This window comes from Phacochoerus africanus, chromosome 7, assembly GCF_016906955.1.
Source record: "Phacochoerus africanus isolate WHEZ1 chromosome 7, ROS_Pafr_v1, whole genome shotgun sequence".
NCBI classification, from domain to species: domain Eukaryota; kingdom Metazoa; phylum Chordata; class Mammalia; order Artiodactyla; family Suidae; genus Phacochoerus; species Phacochoerus africanus.
In genome coordinates this window covers 5,370,900-5,393,466 of record NC_062550.1, presented here as the reverse complement: position 1 = coordinate 5,393,466, position 22,567 = coordinate 5,370,900, and the positions used below count along the sequence as shown (strand labels likewise).

At 56.7% G+C, this 22,567-nt stretch overlaps 1 protein-coding gene across 1 annotated transcript in view; it reads left to right on the top strand.

The window, feature by feature from the left end:
• MPPED1 (metallophosphoesterase domain containing 1) overlaps positions 1-18,156 on the top strand; it is a 66,681-nt gene extending 48,525 nt beyond the window's left edge. The window contains exons 4-6 of the mRNA XM_047786048.1: positions 10,732-10,847; positions 13,200-13,313; positions 15,909-18,156. Of these exons, the coding sequence (XP_047642004.1) occupies positions 10,732-10,847; positions 13,200-13,313; positions 15,909-16,027 (349 nt within the window). The 3' untranslated portion in view covers positions 16,028-18,156. The remainder of the gene's footprint in view (positions 1-10,731; positions 10,848-13,199; positions 13,314-15,908) is intronic.
• The last annotated feature ends 4,411 nt before the right edge of the window (positions 18,157-22,567 follow it).

Sequence of the window (22,567 nt, the reverse complement as noted above, 5' to 3'; positions counted from 1 at the left end):
GAGGCCTGGGCGCCTGCAGGCAGGACCTGGGTACCCGAGGGCAGGGCCGGGGGGCTGGGCACCTCTCTTGGAGCAGCAGCCAGGAGCCTTGGGGACCAGCTCTTTCCAAACAGCCAGGATCTGCAGGGCTCGGACGCACACCCGGCGGGCAGGGCCCAGCTGAGTGACCTCAGCTTCTGTGAAATGACAGTGGGATGGTGCCCTTGTAGGACTGCTCCTAGTACTCAGGGAGGTCATGGGCATAAGTTGCTTGGCACACAGTAGGCATTCAACACATGGTGCCCCCCCCATCTCTAGCCTCTGCCCTTGACTGTGGGGGGGTGGGGGGTGGGGTTGCTGAGGTACAGCCGGGGGGGTTCAGGGCAGGGACTGGGTGGCCTCTGGACCAAGCTGGGGGTGGTTCCGCAGCATCCTTGGACACCCTCCCGCGCCCTTTCCCTGCGTGTCCTCTTCCCATGGCCCAGTCTTTCCCCGAAGCCCTCTGCTCAGCATCAAGGCATCCTCTCCTGTTGCCTCCCGCCCGTGAAGACCCACACTCCCTGGTTTGGCGGCTGGCAGTCCCCGGGCTCTAAGGCTGAGCTTGTTCCACTTCATCCACCTTTCTGGTGGCTTCAGCCCAGGCTGTGGCCAAGAGAGGCCAGTGCTTTCCCGCCCCTTCCGTACCTGAGACACGCGTTGCGCAGACTTCCCGTGAGCTGTGCACAGTGGTCCCACTTAATCTGCCACTTACTCTCTGCAGGACCCGGCAGGGCTCTCTGCAACCCCGTCTTACAGGTGCGGTGCCGTGCGGTGTGGGTGGGACAAGCGACTGGCCTCAGATCTCAGCCAGAGGCAGGGCCGTGCCGGCTTCCTGCCCAGGCGGTGGCCTGGACCAGCCCCATCGGCTCCGGGGCCTGTCCGGCACTGTCTCTCCCACAGCCCCTCTTGGGCTGCAGAACCAGGCGAGGCTGGCTTTCAGGGTCCTAGGTTCCCAGCCCTGGCCAGTGATAGGTGCTCCGTGAGCCCCGGGCCCTCCCCGGGCATCCTCCCCTCCCAGGCTTTGCCCACAGAGCCACTGGCCGGAGCATCGACGAACCTCGGCAGGACCCCACTTCTTTTTGGTCTTGAGTCCTGGTCAAAGTGGGAGCAGCCTGTGTCTGTTTAAGGGAAGCCGTGAAGCCTGCCTCTCTGGGCCCCCGTGGCCCTCCTGTGACAGCTCGAGGGTCCCCCAGGGACCGAGCCGTGTCCTCCACCAGCGTTCCTGTTGCTGCTCCCAACATCTTCATTCTCCAACAACAGAGCGCACATTCGCCAGCCTTCCCGCCACCGCCGTGGATGCATTTTGATGGAGGGAGAAAATTCCTTATGGCCTGGCCCTACGCTGTGCGCCTCTGCGTGTGTGCACGCACGCACACACACACACACACACACACACAGGGCCCCCCATCACACTGCAATACACTGCAATAGTACACTGCAATACACAGGCACACAACACACACACACAACTGTACGCGCACACACACACACGACCCCCACACCACACATGCACATGCATACACACCCAACTATACACACACACACACACACACACACAGGACCCCCACACCACACATGCAGTACACAGACACACACACGCATATCTAGGACCCCCCCACCACACACGCACACACATACAACTGTACACACACACCACACATGCACACACGCGCGTGTGCTCTCTTCTCCCTCACACTCAGGGGCTCTCACAAGTGGGGTTTCTCCCCCGCCCCCTCCTGTCCTTATCTTTCTTGATCTCACATCTCCTGCACTTGTCTTTACAGAAGCCCCTTCACACACACGTGCACTATTCTGCGCGAGATTAATGTTTGAAACGAGTCATCTGCCTTCTCTGCAGCGTCCCCGCGAAACAAAAGATGAATGATTCTGCACGGCGGAAGGGTGGGGGGAAATTAATTAGGAATGACAAAGGACCCCGTTCTCTGGTTCCACTGATCTTGCTGCTGACTTGCTGCCAAGTGTGCCAGGCAAGGTGTGTGACTGACAGTCCCGGGGACGCGTCACGGGCTCCTCCTAGCCCTGCCCCTCGCTGGCAGCCATCGGCCCCCCCCCAAGGTGGGTGGCGTGGGCTCCCTCGCTGTGGTGGCATCTCCCCCAGACCCCGCTGGGCTCCCCAGCCCCGGCGATGAGAGACGAGCAAGGCTGACCTGTCTGTATGGGAGCTGGGCAGGCCGCTGTGGAGGCTCCGGGCGTGGGCCGTCCCCGGGATCAGGGGTGAAGAGTCAGCAGGAACTCGCCTGGGGAGCCTGGGCATGTCAGTGACTTCTGAGCCTTGGTTGCCCCTGCTGCGGAATGGGGGGGAGGGTCTCAGCCTCCCCGGGGGGCCAAGAGGGTCCTGGGAGGCAGGAGGGCCAGTGATGGGGTGCTCACTCAGTGCTCGATGATTCTGTGGGAAGGCAGAGGCTGTGGCTGGCTCCCTGGTGGTGGCCCCAGAAAGCCTGGCCTTTTAAGGGAGGGGGAGCTGGGGCAGGAAGAGCAGACAGGTTAGGGCCAAGGTGAGAGTTTGGCCTGGCGGGGGAGAGGGGACGGAGCTGGGCAGGCTTGTCTGAGAGCACAGGCGCGGGGCCCCTGCCCCCCCTGGCCCCAGCTTTCACCCAAGAGAAGCAGGAGTGAGGGAGCACCTGGCCTGAAGGGGGCGCTCTGAGAGGCTGTTCCCTTCTACCCACAGGGCAGCCACCCTCAGCCCTCACCCCGGGGAGCGAGTCAGGATGCAGCCCAGGGTGTGAGCATTGCCTCATCTGTGAAATGGGCACAGGCTCCCACCGGGCAGCTCATGGCAGCCTGAGAGAGAATGGGGGGCCCAGCAGATGGCAAGAGTTATGGTTCTGGTTGTGAGTCTTGGGGCTTCGTGACTGCCAGGGGCTCTGGGGAGGGTCCTGTCCAAAGGGTGTGGGGAGGAGAGGGTTAATGCTTAGTTCTTCCCACCTGCCTGCCAGGTAGTCACCTGTTGTTCGTTATATCATTCATTCATTCATTCGTTCTTGCACACTTTGTGCAAACCTTCCTTGAGGGCCACCTGGGCCCAGCCCTCAGGCATTTGATCCGGGCCAGCCCTGAAGGAGCCGGAATAAGGGCACTCAGAGTAGGGAGGGTCACCTGTGCTTGGGGATGGAGTGATCAGGGGAAGCTTCCTGGAAGAGGTGGCCTTCGACCCAGGCCTTAACTGTGGGGAGAGACCAGGAAGGGCATTTCAGATGGCTGGAACAGCATGAGCAATAAACCTGGAGGTGAGAAAAGCCTGGGCTGTGTTTAGGAAACAGAAGGTTGGCTTTTTTTTTTTTTTGCTTTTTTAGGGCTGCCTCTGCAGCATGGGGAAGTTCCCAGGCTAGGGTTGAATCGGAGCTGTGGCTGCTGACCTATAGCAGAGCCACAGCAATGCCAGATCCGAGCCACGTCTGTGACCTACACCACAGTTCACAGCAGTGCCGGATCCTTGACCCACTGAGGGAGGCCAGGGATCGAACCTTCAGCCTCATGGCTACTATCCCCACTAAGCCACAGTGGGAATGCAGAAAACAGAGGATTGTGGTGGCTGGTGGGTGGTGAGCTCTCTGGGAAATCTGAGCGGGACAGTCCAAAAGGTGGGCTGGGGCAAAGCCCAAGGACCCTGTCTGGGCTTGTCCTGGAGGTAATGGGGAGCTATGGAAGGTTTTGGAGTAGAAGAGTCATGGGGGGGGATGAGAGGCAGGGCGCCGGGAGCAGAGTCACAGGCTGAGTCCTCCTCCATAATGAGGCTCAGAAGGGCCCGGCAGAGGACGTTTGGGAGCTGCTCAGAGGGGCAGACAGGCAATTGCCATTGAAGAGGGAGAGCCCATGCCCCCCCCCACCCCAGCAAGATCCTCTTTGGGTCAGTGGCCTGCTGGGCACAGGGCGCAGGTGCCGGGATCCCTGGTCCAGGTCCCTCTTGCTTCCTGTGTGTCCTCATATTTCTTGACCTCTCTGTGCTATCATTTCCTCATCCTTAAAGTGGGGGCCCCCCAACAGCTTTTCCTTAAGGATTAACTGAGCTGAGGTGTAACAGTGGCCAGTAAAGAGGGGTTCACTGTGGAAGGTGAGGCGGGATCCTGGTCCTGGTATCATTATTCCGGATTGAAGCAGAGAGCAGACGGCCTGGGTCTGAGTCCTGGCTGTGCCGCTTGGTTACCAGGTCACCGCGGACCATTCTCTGTGCCTCGCTGAACCTCTGTTTTTTGCATCTGTAAAAGGAGGCACTGATAGCAGTTGCCTCCCAGGTGGGTGGGAGGACTGGGGACTTGGGAGAGCCTTTGGAGCTATGCCTGTGGGTGTCTGCTCTGTGCCCCCTCAGCATCTCATCTACGACCCCCCACCCCTCTGCTCTGCAGGCATCGCTCCCCAGCCTGGAGGTACCAATGGGCTCAGCCCCACCCAGGGGCACCCGGGGCCTCCTCACCCTGCACCCCAGCATCCCTGGAAAGGGAGTGGCCATACTCCAGCCTAATGGAATGGCCCCCAGTGCACCCCCTTTCCAGGGGCGTGCGCCTTACCTGGGGAGATGGAGAAACCGGAGCGGGGCAGGCTCCATGTCAGCTGTTTTCTACAGACAAGTATCGGCGCCCCCCCCCCAACCCCGCCTGCCGTTAGGGAACCGGGAATTCACGCTTCAGGGGGAAACCGCTTAATGATTGGCCACGGGGAGGTCATTTATATTGGCTAAGCGGCCCTAATTAGACTGGATGCGGAGGTTACCATAAGCGCACAAAAAAAGCTGTTAAGGGGTTAACCTCTGCGAGATTACATTGTATTCAGCGCTCTGTTAAAGTTTGAATTAATTTTTCCCATGGGTTTGTTCACATTCTAATTTTCAACTAAATGAGACATCTGTTTCAGAAAAGGAAAATTCGCTCTGGTTGTCATGGCAACTATCATTCTGTAAGAAAATTATTCCAATGGTTACTTTAGAACAGAAAGACAGAAATCCAGGACATGAAGCCGCCTGCCATCACTCGGGCGGAATTCTGATCCACCCAACCTCCTCAGGGCTGCCATGCATCCTGCACGATGCCAGGGCCCCAGGGCTGCCGGCCCTCAGGGCAGTGAGGCCAGGTCCCAGGTGCCAGTCTCCTTGGGGACAGGGACCACAGTTCTGGCCGTGCCCAGCCTCGCGTCTCAGGTTGGGTCCCAAACCACGGCTGCCCCTGACGTGGGTGGGGGCCTCGGGGCCAGGCTAGATCTGGGCTGCTTGGGTGACAGGCCCTGCCAGCCCCTGCCGGCCCTGTCTCCCAGACACTCCCCTCCAGGTGCTCTGTCTGGAATCCTCCAGAGGAGCCATTTCTCAGGACGGTCCACAGGCTGGGGGTCCCGGCTCCAGGGCAGCCAGGAGCAGCCAGGAGCGGGGGCTCCCCTCCAGGTGCTCTGTCTGGAATCCTGGGCGGCCTCAAGCTTCACTTCTGTCCCCAAAGGGCCGTGCAGGATGAGGCCGGAAGGCCGAGTGACCAAACCCGGGACCCCAGGGACATAGGGGAGGGACTGGTGCCTCCTTTCCCTCTGGCTCCTCTTTCTACGGCACAAACCTGAACGGACACGGTGCAGGAGTGGCTGGAGGCTTTTCCAGACCCTGTGGGTCAAAGGCCTCTGGGGAGCGAGGTCGCCTGGAAGAGCCCGTCTCCCCACTGCTCTGGCCCCCGCTCCTGGCTGCCCTGGAGCCGGGACCCCCAGCCTGTGGACCGTCCTGAGAAACGGCTCCTCTGGACGTTTCTGTGGGTGGTTTGATTCTGCTCCCTGTACATTTCAGCAGAGCTGCCGGGTGCTCAGAGGCATTTCCCCAGCGCCTTAAGCCCTCCTCCCGCCCAGCCTCTGCCCCTCCCTGAGGGTCAGGTGGTGGGATACAGCCTCGAGCAAGAAGGGCCCGCCCTCACGGGCTGAGATCTGGAGCCGTGGGCATCTGGGCATCGTCATCCATTCCACCTGGAGGGGAGCGTCTGGGAGAAGCCGGGCGTGGGTGTCGGATGCCAGCTTCAGTGCCCTGGACCAGCCTCTCCGGGCATCCCCAGGCAGGGTGGATCCCAGCATCCCTGGATCTGAGGTGAAGGCTCCCAGAGCCACGGAGGGGTATATCTTCAGGGAGATCCGCCCCTGGGGGAGGCTCCTTGGTACTGGGTCAGGCTGGGACATGGCTCCGGCAGAGGCTCCTGGGGTCTGTGGGATCTCATGTATTTTGCACTGTCTTTCCCCAAAAAGCTCGCCTTGCTGCGGCTCGCGGGAACTAACAGGCGCCGTCTCTCCATACTGATGAGGCCTTGTCCCCTCTTGTAAATATTTGATTAGGTTTTTGAAAAATGGACTTTCTGTTTGGAAGGCGGCACCAGAAGGGCGTTGCTGCTTTTCCTGGGTGCTGACGGGCTCCTGGGGACACTGCTGCGCTTGGCTTTCCCGGCAGCCCCCGGGCTGCGTGCTGAGCCTCCCCTGCGGTGACCCTGCCCTGGCTCAGCCAGAGTGGGGCTCTGAGTCTGCCCAAGGTCTGGGGGCTTCAGACACGGCAGAGCTGTGTGCTCAGTATATTGGGGCTGTCAGCCGTTTTTGACCAGGAACCGTGGTAGGAAAAGCAGGGTTTTTTTTTTTTTTTTTTTTTTGCATTATGACTCAGTACAGCCTTATGTGGGTGTCTATTTAAATATAAATATATTTAACTAAAGTATCCCTTCCCTGCTGTGATGCTTTCTATTCTTTTCTTTTTCTTTGCTTTTTTTAAAATGCCGTTTGACTCTTCAAAGTGCAAATTTGTAAAACCCTACCTTGCAGGCCAAAGGTTTCTCCTCCAGCTTCCGTGAGTGGGTTTAGGACGGGTCCATAGCAATGATGGAGGGGACGCTGGTGGCGGGGACGCTGGTGGCGGGGGTGTGGCGATGGACACGGCGGTGGTGGGCGTGATGTGATGGTACTGATGGCGGCGGTGACAGCAACGGCGGTGGTGATGGTCGTGACGGTGGGGACGGAGGTGGTGGTGGTAGCGGTGGTCGTGAGGGTGGCGACGCGATGGAGATGGTGGTTGGGATGAGGAGGATGCCAGGGATGAGGATGGCGCTGATGCTGATGCTGATGGAGAGGATGGCAGTTGCAAAGCACTGGACCAGGCACTGTTTTAGGCACTTTCCATGGACTAATTGATGGAATCCTTTCAAGCCTTGCTGAGGCAAATGGTGTGATTATGCCCATTTTACAGATGGGGTATTTGAGGCAGAGGGAGGTTAAGCCACTTGGCCAAGTTCACACAGGTAGTGAGAGGTAGACCCATTTTAACAAAGGTCTGCCGGGCCCCAGGATTCCCTTGAAGATGGGTGTAAAATTGTGTGTGGCAGGGAGGAGGTGTTTTTCTGCGGAGAAAATCCTTCGCTTTCTGCAGACGTGCAAAGGCAGGCCTGTGTTGCGTGTGTCTGAGGGAGGAGGTGGGCTGACATAAGCCCTAGTGCTGCCCATCCATCTGCCAGGCCCCAGCCCCGGCCACATGGTTTTGTCACCTGGAGGGCACTTCCTGTGGTTGGGGAACCCTTGGACAGCCCAAACCTGGGGGTGCAGACAGGTGGGCCTGCCCTTTGTCGTCTGGTTCTCCTCTCCCAGGTCCAGAGGACAGATCCCCAGGCCCCCACCTGTATAGGTGGTTCCTCTGGAACCCACTCATGGCTGGGTATAGGGAACCCCATCCTCCCACAAGGACAAGGCAGCTTCTTCCTCAAGGCCAAAACTTAGGCTGGTAGAGGCTGGGGGAGAGGGTGGCCTGGCATGTTCTGTCTGCTCTTAGTAAGTTTTCCTGGGTGGGACCTGGAGCCTTTTTTCCAAACATAGGGGTCACGTTCGGCTTTGAAGTTTTGGCTGCAATCCCAAGACAACAGGAAGGGTCCCATGTGACATCCTGGTAACACCTTATTCACTCAACCAGCCCTCTCTCAACACCATTCCTGCGACAAGCATTCGCCCCTCCCGCAGGCAGGTGCCGGGCGTCCAGGGTGAGAAGGGAGAGGGGCAGACAGGGCTTTAAAGACAAGCCTGGCGCGGGGCCGGGGGAGATGAGGAGGGACCCGGCGTCCCAGGCAGCGCTAACCGATGAGCACACCTGGCAGAGGAGGGGCTCCCGCACGTGTCGGAAATGGCCAAGGGACCTTCGGCCGCAGTGCGGTCCCTCATCTTCCTCCTTCACAAGCCCACGTTCCAGGGGATGGTGCCCCAGACTCGAAGGCTCGGGGGAGAGAGGGTCCGATCTGGGCTCCAGAATGACCTCTCCCTTGATTTGTTCTGTGACCCTGGGCCCTTCCTTCCCTCTCGCTCAACTTCCGTCTTCTTGTCCAGAACCCACCACGTGGGATGGAATCAGGGTTTTCAATCGCTGTTCCATGGACCTCCCCCCAGGGTTCTATAGAGGTGCGTTGGGTGGCTGCCAACGGGGTAGAGCCATTGGGTCAACAGTCGGGGGTGCCAGCCTCCTGTAGAGGGGCGCCTGGGCCGTGAGAGGGAGTTCACTGGGGCCTTGGGTGTGTGAGAGGCTGGGGCCGTGAAAGGCCAGCCCTAGAACTGATACCCAGTGTATATCGAGAATGGTAGCAGGTACAGAGTTCCCGCTGTGGCACAGCAGAAATGAACCTGACTAGTATCCATGAGGATGCGGGTTTGATCCCTGGCCTCGCTCAGTGGGTCCAGGATCTGGCCTTGCCGTGAGCTGTGGTGTAGGCTGGCAGCCAAAGCTCCAATTTGATTCCTAGCCTGGGCGCTTACATATTCCCCCCCCACCGCCCCGCCCCGCCGTAAAAAAGAAAAAGAATGGTAGTGGGGTGCCCTGCCTGCGATCCATGCACCTGGGCCCAGAACCCTGAGCCTCTTGCTTCTCTGCGCCTCTGTTTCCTCATCGGAAAAATGGGAACAACCCTAGCCCTTAGTGCGTAGGATTCTGGGAACAGTTAGATAAACCCATCCCTATAATGTAATTAGATGGCTTCTGGCAAAAAAGCAGGTGTGCAGGAAATGCTGGTGACAGTTTTTATTTTCTAGTCATTGGCCCTTAGTCTCCTCACCCATAAAACAGAAAGAGAGAGACCTGTCCGCCCACCTTTGCTGCAGGCGAGATGGTCCCGGGTGGCAGGCGGGGAGCTGAGGGTGGTGATGAGGATTTGTGTTAATTTCCTAGGGCTTCATAGCTAATGATCACAAACCGCGAGGCTCACAACAGCAGGCAGTTACTCTGCCATAGTTCTGGAGGCTGGACGTCTGAAGTCAAGGTGTCACCAAGGTCAGTTCTCGCCCAGAGGACTGAAGGAAACTCTGGCCCTGACGCTCTCCCGGCTTCGGGTGGCTGCTGGCAATCCTTGGGGCTCCTTGGCTTGTGGAGACAGCACTCCAAACTCTCCATCTGCTGTCACGTGGCCTTTTTCTACGTCTCCGTGTTTTCACATGACCCTCTTACAAGGACAGCAGTCGTTGGGTGAGGGCCCACTCTCATCAGGTATGACCTCATCTCCCTAAGGTCCCATTCACAGGTGCTGCGTTAATACCTCAACATACACATAGGGTGGGGGATATCACTTGACCCACAGCAGTGATGGTCATGGGGACGATGTGGTGGGAATGGTGGTGGTGGTGGTGGCACAATGGTGATAATGGTGGTGGTGGTGGTGGGGCTGGTAGGGATGCTGATGGTGATGACGGTGACTTTATAAACGCTGAAGGGCTGTGTTCATATGGGGATCTTATAATGACTTAAGCCTAAGGGCTGATTTTTAGTTGGGAGACTTTTGTTGTAAATGAAAATCCAATTCAAATGGATTCAAACGTAACTGGGATGTGCAGAGGTATGGTGGGCGTCTGGTGAGATTTGATCCAGTGGCTCCCCTGGGCCTGTGTGCCAGCCATCTCCCTTGGGACAGCGTCATGGGTGCTGACAGCTCCCAAGGCTGGAAGCTCACTGGTTTACATACAGGGATGACAGCGTTCTTTTCTCTTGTTGTTGGAAGAAACATCTGGAATTCCCTCCAGCTGGAAGGAATTACCTTTGACCCAGTGGAGGAGAATGCCTTTCACTGATCAGTCGAGGTTCGGGTTGGGTAGCAGGTTGGGGTTCCATTAACTGGCCTTGGTCCTCCCAGCCCTGACCTTAATGCGGGGGGTGGACTCGGCCCTTGGAGCCCCTGCTGGGAGCTTTGGGGGTGGGGTGGGGGGGCAGGAATGAGCATCCTTCTCCTGGAGCCTGCTCTCTTGCCTGGGGCTCCACCTGCCCCAGGAAGGAGGATGGAAGGGGAATTTCCCACCTGGGGGCCGGGTAGGCGTCTCCTTCTCTAGATTCCCTTAGAAGAGCTTGGAGCAAGAGAGCCTTTGGCAGAAGTTGACTTTTTTTTTTTTTTTTTAACTTTCATTTAAAAATTATAAGAAAAAGAATATATGTACATGTATGACTGAGTCACTTCGCTCTACAGCAGAAATTGGCACAACACTGTAAATCAACTAGACTTTAATGAAAGAACTTTAAAAAATTATATAGATAATACTTGTTCCTCATGGAGAAGAGAGATGAGGGTGAAGCAAGAGGGACAGGGCTGGTCAGCATCCGGCCGAGTCCAGGCACATCCCCACCTTCCCCTGGATTTGAGGTCCTGGGTGTCTGGCTGGTCCTGGGGACCGGTTGGCACTGTGACCTCATCATTGCCCCCCTTCTTGGTGGCCCTCTCTGAACCACCTGTTCTACTCCCACAGGCAGCCCTGGTTTTACGGCTGGGGTTTTAACCTCCCGCGGGGCCAAGCGCTGCTGGAGAAATGGAACCTCATTCCCGAAGGCGTAGACATCCTGATAACCCACGGACCGCCGCTGGGTAAGAGGCAGGGTCCGCCCCTGGGCTGGGGGAGGCTGCAGGGGGTGGGGGTGTTGGGGCAGGGGGCGGGCTGTGCCTGAGGGGCTCTGTTCTAACTTCCTGGGGCAGCAGGGACAAGTCACCCCATTGTCCCCCTTATTTCCTGAGGACCTACTGTGTGTGCTGGCTTGATCTGTTACCTCCTGGACTACTCACAGCCATGTGGCAAGGTCAGAATCAGCTGCTTCTTTGCCACACAGGGCACATGGCAGCTCAGGGAGGTCAAAGGGCAGGCTGGGCCCTGGACTCTCCAGACCCAGGTCTTGGGGCTGAACCACCAAGGTCACGCTTCCCGGCCCCCATGCCCTGCACCCCACACTCCATCAGACCACCGTCCCAGCGGTCCCCAGGGCCTGGATTCCACCGCCAGCCTCTTTCCTCCCGCCCCCACGGCCTTCATAGGGGTCCAGGCTGATGTCACGCTCACCTGGTCTCCACCTCAGCCTGCTCACTGCCTCTCAGGCCCCCCCTTCCAGCAATGCCTGGGGGCTTTCTCAGCCCTCCCCCCACTTTCCTCACACCTCACCTCCCATCCATCAGCAAGTTCTGCCTCCAGCTGTATCCAGCTGCTCCCTTTCCTCTCCTCCTGCGCTGTCCTCCCCCCGACCCGGGTCCACGCTTGACTTCCGTCTCTTTGACGACAACGTGGTCTCCTCGCTGGTCCCCTAGCTCTGAGTCTTGCCCCTCTCAGTCCACAATCCGGGAGGAGCGAACCCTCTGAATCGTCAGCTATGCCACTCCCTCCCTCTATAACCCTCTGTGGCTCCCTTGGTCCTTAGAATGAAGTCCAGTCTTCCTGCAGTCCTGCCAGCCCGCCCTCGTCCTCCCAGCACTGCCTCCACCAAACCTGTCATCCTTCCCTCGGTGTCTGGGGCCACCCGGGCCACACTGGACCAGGGCTAACCCGATGCAATGCCTGCCTTTAGGTTTCCGGGATGCCGGGCAGAGAGAGGGGCACGGAATGGCCAAGCCCCCTGGGACACAGTCGGGGACGAGGGAAGCCCGAGACAGGCACTGTCAGAGGCGGCTGACGGACCGGGCAGCCTCAGCATCGGCTCTGAGGAGGCAGGAAGGGCGGGCGAGTGGGCATCCCAGGCGGGAAGGGCTGTCGGGTGAGGCCCGGCCCAGCTCCAGAGTCCTTCACTCAGATACCTGCTCAGGGAGAAGCCCTGAACACCTGCTGTGTGCCAGGTGCCCAGCCAGCACCCCGGGCCCCCTGCTCCACCCTCACAAAGTGTGAAGCGGAGGCTTTCTTATCCTTCTTTCCGAACAGAGGGAGGCCCAGGCCCGGCGTGGTTTCAGCACCAGGCCCGCACACAGTGAGGCTCGGGGCAGGATTTTTGTTCTCTCTCCCTCCCTCTCCTCCTCCTCCCCGCTTCCCGCCCTCCCTCCGTTCTGCCCACAGCATCTTCTGGGTTCCTGCTCTCTGGAGACCTCACCACACCTGCTTTGGGGGTGTCTGTGTGCTCACCCAGCCCAGCCTGTCAGGTGAATTGTTGAATGTGGCACAGAGAGGTTAAGTGACTTGTCCAACATCACACAGCCAGTAGGTAGCAGAGCCCAGGACTGAAACCCAGGTGTCTGCTCTAAGTCTCCTCCCTGCCACGTCCCACCTCTCCCCCCCGCCTTCTTCTCTCCACCCCCCTCCTTCTCTCCCCCCACTCCTCCCCCCGCACCCCTGCCTCTCCGCTCTAAGTCAGGCCCACTGCGGGCTGCCTGATTCTTTGGAAGTTTCCCTCGTCCTCTTCCCAGCCGTCGCAGAAACCTCTTTCTCCTGCGCAGACAGAGAGGGGCTGAGATGAGCCCCCGCGGTTCGCCTGGAGTAATCAATTATTCTTCGTTTGTGTAGTCGTGTGAGGATAATAAGCAGCCACCATATGGGGCGGCTCCGGGAGGCTGGCGGTGCGAGCAGACCCAGACGCGGGCCACGTGAGTGGGGCTGCGAGGATGAAGTTCATTTTCACGATACTGCGATGTTTGTTTAGAAAGTTTTCAACCTGGAAACTCTGCTCCCAGGCTCAGTCTGCTGCTGGCCCTGGGGGCCCTTGGGCCTCACCCATCCCTCTGGGGGCTCGCTTTGCTTCTCTCTGCAGTGGATGGATACCAGCCTTGGCCCACTTGAGCCTGTGTGGTCGGGGGCTCGCAGCTATGAAGCCCCCCCTCCCAATGCCTGGCCCCCTCAGGCTCCCTTCACACTGGAGCCAGGCCCGTGGGCCCGGGGCTGCGTGTCTCTGCGACGGCAACGCTGCGGCTTGGGGCCCGAGGGGCTGGGGGCTGGGCCGTTGTGACCCTCCCGTCATCTCCCCCACACAGGCTTCCTGGACTGGGTCCCCAAGAAGATGCAGCGGGTGGGCTGCGTGGAGCTGCTCAACACGGTGCAGAGGCGCGTCCAGCCGCGGCTGCACGTCTTCGGCCACATCCACGAAGGTCAGCGGGCGGGTGGGGGTGGGGGAGGGCCTCACCTGCCGGGGGCGCCTCGCTGGCCCTTCATTGCCGAGGCTCACGGGAATGCCTCACGCCCTGGCTGTCAGTGAGCGATTGCCGAAACCCAAGTGTTACTTCCCTGGAGCCCGACAACCCTGCCGCGCCCCAGCTGGGGCGTCTTGGAGATGGCTGGGGGCTTTTTGCAGGAGGGGACATTTGGACGGGACATGGAAGAGGCGTTAGATTGCAGCGGGGCATGCTATGGGCTCCTTATAGCAGGTGGCCCTGTCCTGTTGCTGACAACCCTATGGCCTGGCATACAGTAGGTGCTTAATGAATGTGGAGGGCTGCCCACCTGCCCTATGGACTCAAATGGCCCCTTCTCCCCTCCCCACACCCCCCAGAGACATGGCATTCTGCCTTCTGTCCTGGGGGAAGGACCCCTTGCTGTGTCCACATCACTGGAGGGGTGGGGGACGTCCACTGACCTCGGGGTTGTCGGCAGGGTGACCGTGAAAGTGACTGGTGATGTCGGCTCCAGTCCCGGCTGCCCGCCCCCGCCCCCAGCGTGTCACGGCCCACAGGGCTTATTACCTCATTAGACCTCAGGCTTCTTCACTGGGGCCTGCTTTCACCAGCTTGGCAGACCCCTCCTTTTGTTCCTTGTGAGTTTGATCCCACCTGTCCAAGGCCTGGTCCCTTTGTCTCCTGCTGGGGAAGCACATGGGCTCCTGTGGGGCCTGAGGACCAGTGGTCTTCCCTGAACCTCTGTCTGCATCCGGTCCCCTGGGCCTTGTGTGCCTGGCCCACCCGAGAGCACTTTCCAGCTCAGTAACGAGCAAGGCTCAGCCCCAGCCCTCTGCAGGGTAGTGTCCTGCAGGAGTGAGCCGATCTTCCCTGGCCCCCAGGAGCTCACAGACTCTGGGCAGCAGATGAGCAATCAAAGGCAGGATCTGAAACGGCACGGGGGAGACAGACAACGCGTGTGCTGAGAGACAGTAATAATGGCTGTCATTTTCTGTAGCCCCACTGTGGGCGTGTAGTGCCATCAGATCCAAGATGTGTGTGAGCCACACCCCACCCCTGCATGATTGTACAAGCTAAATGGAGGCTCCAGAGAGCTGGTAACTTGTACCAAGAAGGGGAGGTGTCCCTTTTGGATAGAGGTGATCTGAGCTGGAGGATAAGGAGGATTTTGATAAGTAGATGTGGTTGGAAGAGGGTATGATGGCGACAGAGGCTAAGAGAAGAAAGTTTATGATGCGGATGATGGAGATGAGGAGGATGGTAGTTGTGATAATGATGGCGATTGTAATGAGGATGGAGGTGAAGGAGATGATGGTGGTGGAGATGATGGAGATGAGGAGGAGGAGGATGATGGAGATGAGGATGATGGTGATGGTGGAAATGAAGATGATGATGATGGTGATGAGGAGGAGGATGATGGAGATGGTGACGATGGAGATGATGAGGATGATGATGCCTGTGATAGTGATGGTGGTGATGGTGATGATGGAGATGAGGAGGAGGAGGATGGTGATGATGGAAATGAAGATGATGACGGTGATGAGGAGGATGATGATGGTGATGGAGATGATGGAGATGAGGAGGATGATAGTTGTGATAATGATGGTGATTGTAATGAGGATGGAGGTGAAGGAGATGATGGTGGTGGTGAGAATGATGGTGATGGTGGTGATGGAGATGAGGAGCAGGAGGATGATGGAGATGATGGAAATGAAGATGAGGATGATGGAGATGATGGAGATGATGAGGATGGGGATGATGAGGATGATGATGCCTGTGATAATGATGGTGGTGATGGTGATGATGGAGATGAGGAGGAGGAGGATGGTGATGATGGAAATGAAGATGATGACGGTGATGAGGAGGATGATGATGGTGATGGAGATGATGGAGATGAGGAGGATGGGGATGATGAGGATGATGATGCCTGTGATAATGGTGGTGGTGATGATGGAGATGAGGAGGAGGAGGATGGAGATGAGGAGGATGATGGAGATGGTGGAAATGAAGATGAGGATGATGGTGATGATGGAGATGGTGAGGAGGATGATGATGGTGATGATGAGGATGATGATGCCTGTGATAATGGTGGTGGTGATGGTGATGATGGAGATGAGGAGGAGGAGGATGGAGATGAGGAGGAGGATGGTGATGGTGGAAATGAAGATGAGGATGATGGTGATGAGGAGGATGATGATGGTGGTGGTGATGGAGATGGTGAGGATGATGATGATGGAGATGGAGGTGACAGCAGCGATGATGAGCATGGTGGTGGTGGTGACGGTGGTGATGACAGTGACAGTGGTGATGGTGAGGATGATAATGTCAGCGACGCCCCGCCATGTGCTTTCCAGACCTGGGCTGAGCGCTGTGTGTGGATTAGGATCCCGTTTGCTGCTCACTGCAGGCTTGGAGGGGCACCTGTCATCATCTCTAGTTACGGACGAAGAGACTGAGCTTGCTCGTGTGGGTAGCTCACCCCAGGCTTAGTTAGCCCCTTGTAGCTGGGACACCACACCCAGGGTCCTGGTGTCACCCCTCCGCCCTGACCGCCGCGTGCTTCCTTTCCAGGGTACGGAGTCATGGCGGATGGGACGACCACCTATGTGAATGCATCTGTGTGCACCGTGAACTACCAGCCCGTGAACCCCCCCATAGTCATCGACCTCCCCACCCCCCGGAACTCCTGATTGCCCTGCTGCCCCAGCCCTTCCCACCTGCATCTGCGACATGCCTGGCCGCGAGCACGGACCCCCAGCCACCCTTCCTTCCACGCAGACAACCCGCCTGGCTGCGGCCCCCAGCCCAGCAGATGGGTTGAGGCCTTGGAATGAAGAAAATCGCCTCTGCCTCTTCAGCCTTCTGCATCCGGAGTCGGGCCCTGTGGGTCCCCGTCAGGGGTTCTGTGCCCGTCACTGATCTCCGCGTGTACATCCCTTGTGTCCCTCGTTAAAGGACCTAATCCACTCGCGGCCCCGCCCGCTCGGGAAATGACTGACCCTCGTCCTGCTTGGTTGGACACCCTCATGGGTTTGGCGAGCCACTGCTCTTGGACAGACTTTGGAAGTTCTCGCACAAAATCTCCCTCTAAGCGAGGGGCCTGTGTGGCTGCAAGCCTCAGGGCTGGAAGGTGGGCAGGGGGGCGTCGTGGCCTGAGTGCAGGCAGCCCCTCCGCTCCTCCCAGGCCTCCGAGGGGCGATCAGAGAAGACTCAGGAATCCCGGCCGCGCAGGGCAGGCCCAACAGCCGCGAGCTTCATGTCCCGTTTTCTGCCCCGGGGCATTTTTGCCCATGTGAACAATGGCCTGAGCATCCCAGGCCTCCCCCCACCCCCCACCCCCCGACCCCTGCTGGGAGCCTGGACTTGGGGGGTTTGGTCTCAGAATGAGCCTGTTGAGGGCCCAGGACTGGCTGGAGGGTTCCCGTGCCATGGATGCCCCGGTCCCCCGGGGGCTGCGCTGCTCAACTCAGCAGCCCCGAGGCCCCTGTGCGGTCGTGGACACACACAGACACACACACACACCCCCGTCTTCATCGAATGAAGTGGATCCCGTGTCTCTCATCGCTGTGCTCGCATGGGTCTGTCCCCTCAGATTCTGTCTGCCGTGCCCACAGCTGAGGAAGGCTGAGTGGCTCACAGTCCCTCCGGGTACCCGCTGGGCCCCTGACGGGAAGGTGGCACAGAGAGCGTCCTGGCTTGGCAGTCCCACCCAGGGGACTTCTTCTTTTTAAATCAGTGCTAGGAGTTTGGGGCTGACTCTCCGAGGGAGAAAGGACCTGGAGGCCCAGGTCGGGTGAGCCAGCGAGGCCGGATTGGCTCGTGCAGCATCAGAGTCTGCCTGTATTTAAAACTGGGGTGTTTTTTTCATCAGTTTTGTTTTTCTCCTGCATCCGCTTTCGGTTTTTTAAAAACACGTTGCATTCATCGCCATCGCTCTTTTGACACCCTCACCTTGTGCACCTGTGAGGTGAGCCTTGCTCACCTCCCCCAGCTCCGGGCCTGGGAACCAGCGTTTAATGAGCCCTTTGCCGATAACCATCTCCTTTCTGGCAGTGGCTGCCAGGTGGGTACCGCTGGCCCCATTTTCGAGATGAGGAGATGGTTGAGATCAGAGAGGTGCGGTAACTTGCCTGAGGGAGGCACAGCTCAAAAGGGGCAGAGGCAGGATTTGAGCCTCGGCCTCTGGCTTCACAGCCCCTGCTTTGCCACCACCCAAAGCCCTGCCCCGCAAGGCGATGCATGGTCCAAGGCTGGCTCTCTCTTTTATAAGGGTCCTGTCCAGCACCTGTCTGCTTCATTTCTCACAGACCCCCCTGGAGTCCTGGCAGATCCTGTTCTCTGAGCCCAGGGCACCGTGATCCTTCCCTGCATGCGAGGGGCTCCTGTGGGGCCAGGGGCACTGTCCGGGGTGCGCTGTAGCAGCTCCGTGTTGGCCGAGGCCAGCTTTGTTCCACAGGCTGCAGGGCTTCAGGAATCCCCGTTTGGCCGGGGAGGTTCCTGGCAGCCGGGGATGTTTACAGGGTCTCTGGGGACCCCGCAGACACGATGTGGGTGTGCATGCACGGGTGGAGAAGATTCCAGGCCCTTTCAATAGCCTCTACTGATTTTCTATGCGGACCAAGAACTATAAAATTTTTTTCCTAAGGTATCTTCAGAATATGGTGTATTTTTATGTGGAAAAGAAAAGTTATGAAGGCAGCTGTTACCTTAAAAGAAAATTCATTAAAAGTCCTTGAGGTATGAAAGATGCCAGCGGCTCCTCAATCATTTCGGCGTAACTTGATTGTGGCTGTAATTTTTTTTTTTTTTTTTTTTTTTGTCAAGCATGTCAGACAATAAAGTCTTTGTAAAAAGCAGAGACATCCTCCCGAAGCCTCTTCCTCTGTGTCTCTGGGTGTCGTGTGGGGGATGAGGGGAGGAGTGGCGTCCCCCTGGCCGGGTCCTGAGTCTTGGACAGAGTTCAGAGGCTGAGGAGCTTCCATGTGCCAGCGACTGGCACCCTTCTGCTTGCTCCAGCTTCCCCAGGGCTGGGGGCATCTCGGGGTGGTCGGCACGTGCAGTTCCGTGCCTTGCCGGGTTCCAGTAGCTCGAGCACCTGGTTCCCCCTGCCCAGACAGAGTATCTCAAGATGGCCTTAGCTCCGGGCTCTTCTTGGAGTGTCAGGCTTGATCCAGTCCTTGTTAAGCTGAGGGGTCCAGCGTTGCTCAAGAAAAACACTAGCTTCTATAATGACTCTAGCCCCTCGGCTCCCTATGCTGTGAAAGTCCTGCCATTTTCATCCATCCATCAAGCCCATCCACCCATCCACTCATCCATCTACTCATCCACTCATTCATTGATCAATCCATCGATTCATTCATCATCCATCCGTCCATCCACCCCACAAGCATTCACTGAGCCCCTCCCATGGTCCTGGCTTGGAAGAGGGGAGAAGCAGTGATGGATTTAGGAGGTAAGGTTGATGAAGGATGGGTGTGGGGATGAGGCACCGGAGAGCCAAAGCTGATAAAGGAGGTTGGCTGCCAGTCTTGGTGGCGAACGTGGGGGCAGGAAGAACGGGTTTGAAGATGGATATTGCGTTCTGCAGCTCGCGGCAACGCTGGATCTTAATGCCCACCGAGCAAGGCTAGGGATCGAAGCCATATGCTCGTGGCTACTAGTCAGGTTCAGTTCTGCTGAGCCACAACGGGAACTCCTAGGATCTTTCTGATTAACGTCTCGTCCCTGAAACCGCGTTGCCCTCCATCACCCAATCTCCTTGGCCTCCTGCAGAGAGTGATGGTTTCTCGGCCTCCCTCCATTTTCATGGCCTTGGAGGTTTCCAGGAGTACCAGCTGAGTACTTTGCAGAACGTCGCTCAAGTTGGGTTTGTCCGATGAATTCTCAGCATTTGTTCGGGTTTGTGTGTTAGGAGGCGGAGGTGAGGTGCCTTCTTCAAAGCCTCGCATCCGCAGTGACGTGACGCCAACCCCGATCACGCGGTCAGGGAGGCCTGCCAGGGTTCTCCACTGTAAAGACAGCCGTTTCCCTTTTCTGCACTCAGTTTATCAGAAGCGGGTCACTGGGCCAGCTCACGCGCAAGGAGAGGACAACGCACATCAAAGCATGTGGCCCCGTGTCAAAATCGCCACGTTAATTAATACGTATTTGGAGGGGGCACCTCGAGGCTACGCGAGCCTCGAGTTTTGCCCACGAATTTGAGCACCCGTCCGTGGATCTTGCCCGGAGCACTGGTTGACTGGGGTGTTCTCCTGAGGACTTTCCATTCCTTCTGCCCTCCTACCATTATTATTTGGAATTGTTCTGTAAGGAAGACCTGGCCCTTCTCTGCCATTTATTTATTCATATCCGCACAGATATTCTTTAGGTTAGAATGAATGCTGGCATTTATTGTGTTGCTCAACTTGCTCTAACTTTGTCTAGTCGGGAGCTCTTTCAAGTTGGCTCCTGCGTTCTTTGGTTTGGTTTGAAGGACCATACTCAACGCACATGGAGGTTCCCAGGCTAGGGGTCCCATCAGAGTAGCTGCTGCCGGCCTCCACCACAACCACAGCAACACAAGATCCAAGCCGCGTCTGTGCTCTACACCACGGCTCACAGCAATGCTGGACCCTTAACCCACCGAGCAAGGCCAGGGATCAAACCCGAGTCCTCATGGATCCTAGTCGGGTTCCTCACTGCTGAGCCGCAGCGGAAACTCCATCTTTTGACATATTTCTTTTCATTGTCGTTGTTAGTTTGTTTCACTTCCTTGCTTTCTGCCCCAGGCTCATCCAGTGTCTGCATCAGCCATTTCTCCGTAGAGTTCTAGCTCACTTTGTTTTGAAACTAACAGTTGGACTGGAGATGCCCTGGTTGCTCCCGGGGTATCACTGCTCCTGGGGTATCACTGCTTCTGGATTCTAGACTCTAGTGGACAGAGCTGGGAAATTCTTATGTGTACTGATCCACGTATACGCGCCGGGATCTATTCCCGTCTCTGTAACTGTCCATCCGTCCCCCCATCCACCCACCCACCCATCATCTATCTATCTGACAATAAGCTTTGGTTCCTACCGACCCCTCCGCCGACTCTAACCCAGCCACGCCGCGTTTCTTCCTGCCTTGGCCACACCTTGCGCGTTTGCAACTTTTGTCTTAGAGCACGAGAAGCCTGGCTCCCTATCTACAGACAGCTCACATATCTGTCCATCCTCGTAGACCCACAAACGCCTGGTCTCAGAACTGCCGACCTGCACCCCGTAAGGGCCCACCCAGACCACAGGGGTCACGTGCCACCTTGAGCTTTAGAGTCCGAACTGTTCGCCAAGATTAGTGTGGCTGGCTCTTCCCCCCCCCGCCCCGATTCAGGGAGGTCGTGTCCCACATCTGCAATACCAGCGGGTCCTTTTTGTCACGGTGTTCATTCCACCCTGAGACCCCCGGACCCGCTGGGTGATGGTTTTCAGTTTGCATGTAGCGAAGGCCACTCTTTGTAATGTACGGTTCCGTGGGTTTTGACAAAAGCCTCCACAGACATAGGGACCCACCACTCCAGGACCACAGGGAGCAGTTCCATTACCTGAAAAATGCCTTGATTTGGCTCCTTTTTTATTTTATTCTTTAGGCTCCTTTTAAATCACACTGTTTTCCAAAATGTCTCTAAGTTTTTGTAGCCCCACTGGCGAATGAGTCCCATGAGTCCACAGCCTCACCAGAGTTTGGTGCTGGCCATGAAAAATTTTAGCCATTGGAGAAGGTGTGTTCTATCTCCTTATGGTTTCCTCCTTCCTTCCTTCCTTTCCTTTTTATGGCTGCACCTGCGGGATATGGAAATTCCTGGGCTAAGGGTCAAATCAGAGCTGCATCTGCAACCTATGCCGCAGCTTGTGGCAATGCTGGATCCTTAACCCACCGAGCAAGGCCAGGGGTCGAACCCAAATCCTCATGAAGACTGTGTTGGGTTCTTTTTTCTTTCTTTCTTTCTTTTTGGTCTTTTAAGGTCCACGCTCATGGCATATGGAGATTCCAGGCTAGGGGTCTAATCAGAGCAATAGCCACCAGCCTACTGGTGTAGCCACAGCAATAGCAGATCTGAGCCGTGTCTGCAACCTACACTACAGCTCATGGCAATGCCAGATCCTTAACCCACTGAGCAAGTCCAGGGATTGAACCTGCAACCTCATAGTTCCTAGTCGGATTCGTTAACCACTGCGCCACAACGGGAACTCCATGGCTTCTTAACCCACTGAGCCACAATGAGAACTCCTCTCTTAATGGTTTTAATTTCCATTTCCCTGGTGACTAATGATGTTGAACAGTTTTTTATATGCATATTTGCTAGATTTCTTTGATGACGTGTCCAGAACTTTCGTCCCTTTCTTTAAAAACTTAGCCCAGAGAAATCGACTCAATGCTCTGTAGCGACGTATATGGCAAAAGAATCTGACAAGGAGGGGATATATGTACGTGTGCAACTGACTCACGTTGCTGCACACCTGAAACTAACACAATATTGTAAATCACTTACACTCCAATGAAATTTAATACATTTCTGGAGGAGTTCCCGTCGTGGTGCAGTGGTTGACGAATCCGACTAGGAACCACGAGGTCGCGGGTTCGGTCCCCGCCCTTGGTCAGTGGGTTAACGATCCGGCGTTGCCGTGAGCTGTGGTGTAGGTTGCAGACGCGGCTCGGATCCTGCATTGCTGTGGCTCTGGCGTAGGCCAGTGGCTACAGCTCCGATTCGACCCCAAGCCTGGGAACCTCCATATGCCGTGGGAGCGGCCCAAGAAATGGCGAAAAGACAAAAAAAAATTAATAAGTTTCTAAAAAATTAAGTTGTTAGTTTTCTTGCTTTTGAAATTTCAAGTTCTTGATGCACTGAATACCATTCCTTTAACTGAATATGTGACTTGCAAATCTTTCCTTCCCGTCTGTAGGTTGTCTTTTTCTTCTCTTAGCAGTTTCTCAGAGCAGAAGTTTTTAATTTTCATAACATCTAATTTATCAGTTTTTGTTTTATAGATCGCGCTTTTGGTAGAGGACCTGAAACGCTGCCAAACCCAAGGTCATGTGGATTTTCTCTGATGTTTTCTTGTAGTTTTGTTTCATATTTGAGTCTGTAGTGCATTTTGAGTTCATTTTTGTGTAAAGTGGGAGGTATATAACAAGCTTCTTGTTTTTCTTATGGATACATTTCTCCATGGAACTGCCTTTGCACGTTTGTCAAAAACCAGGTGACTATGTTT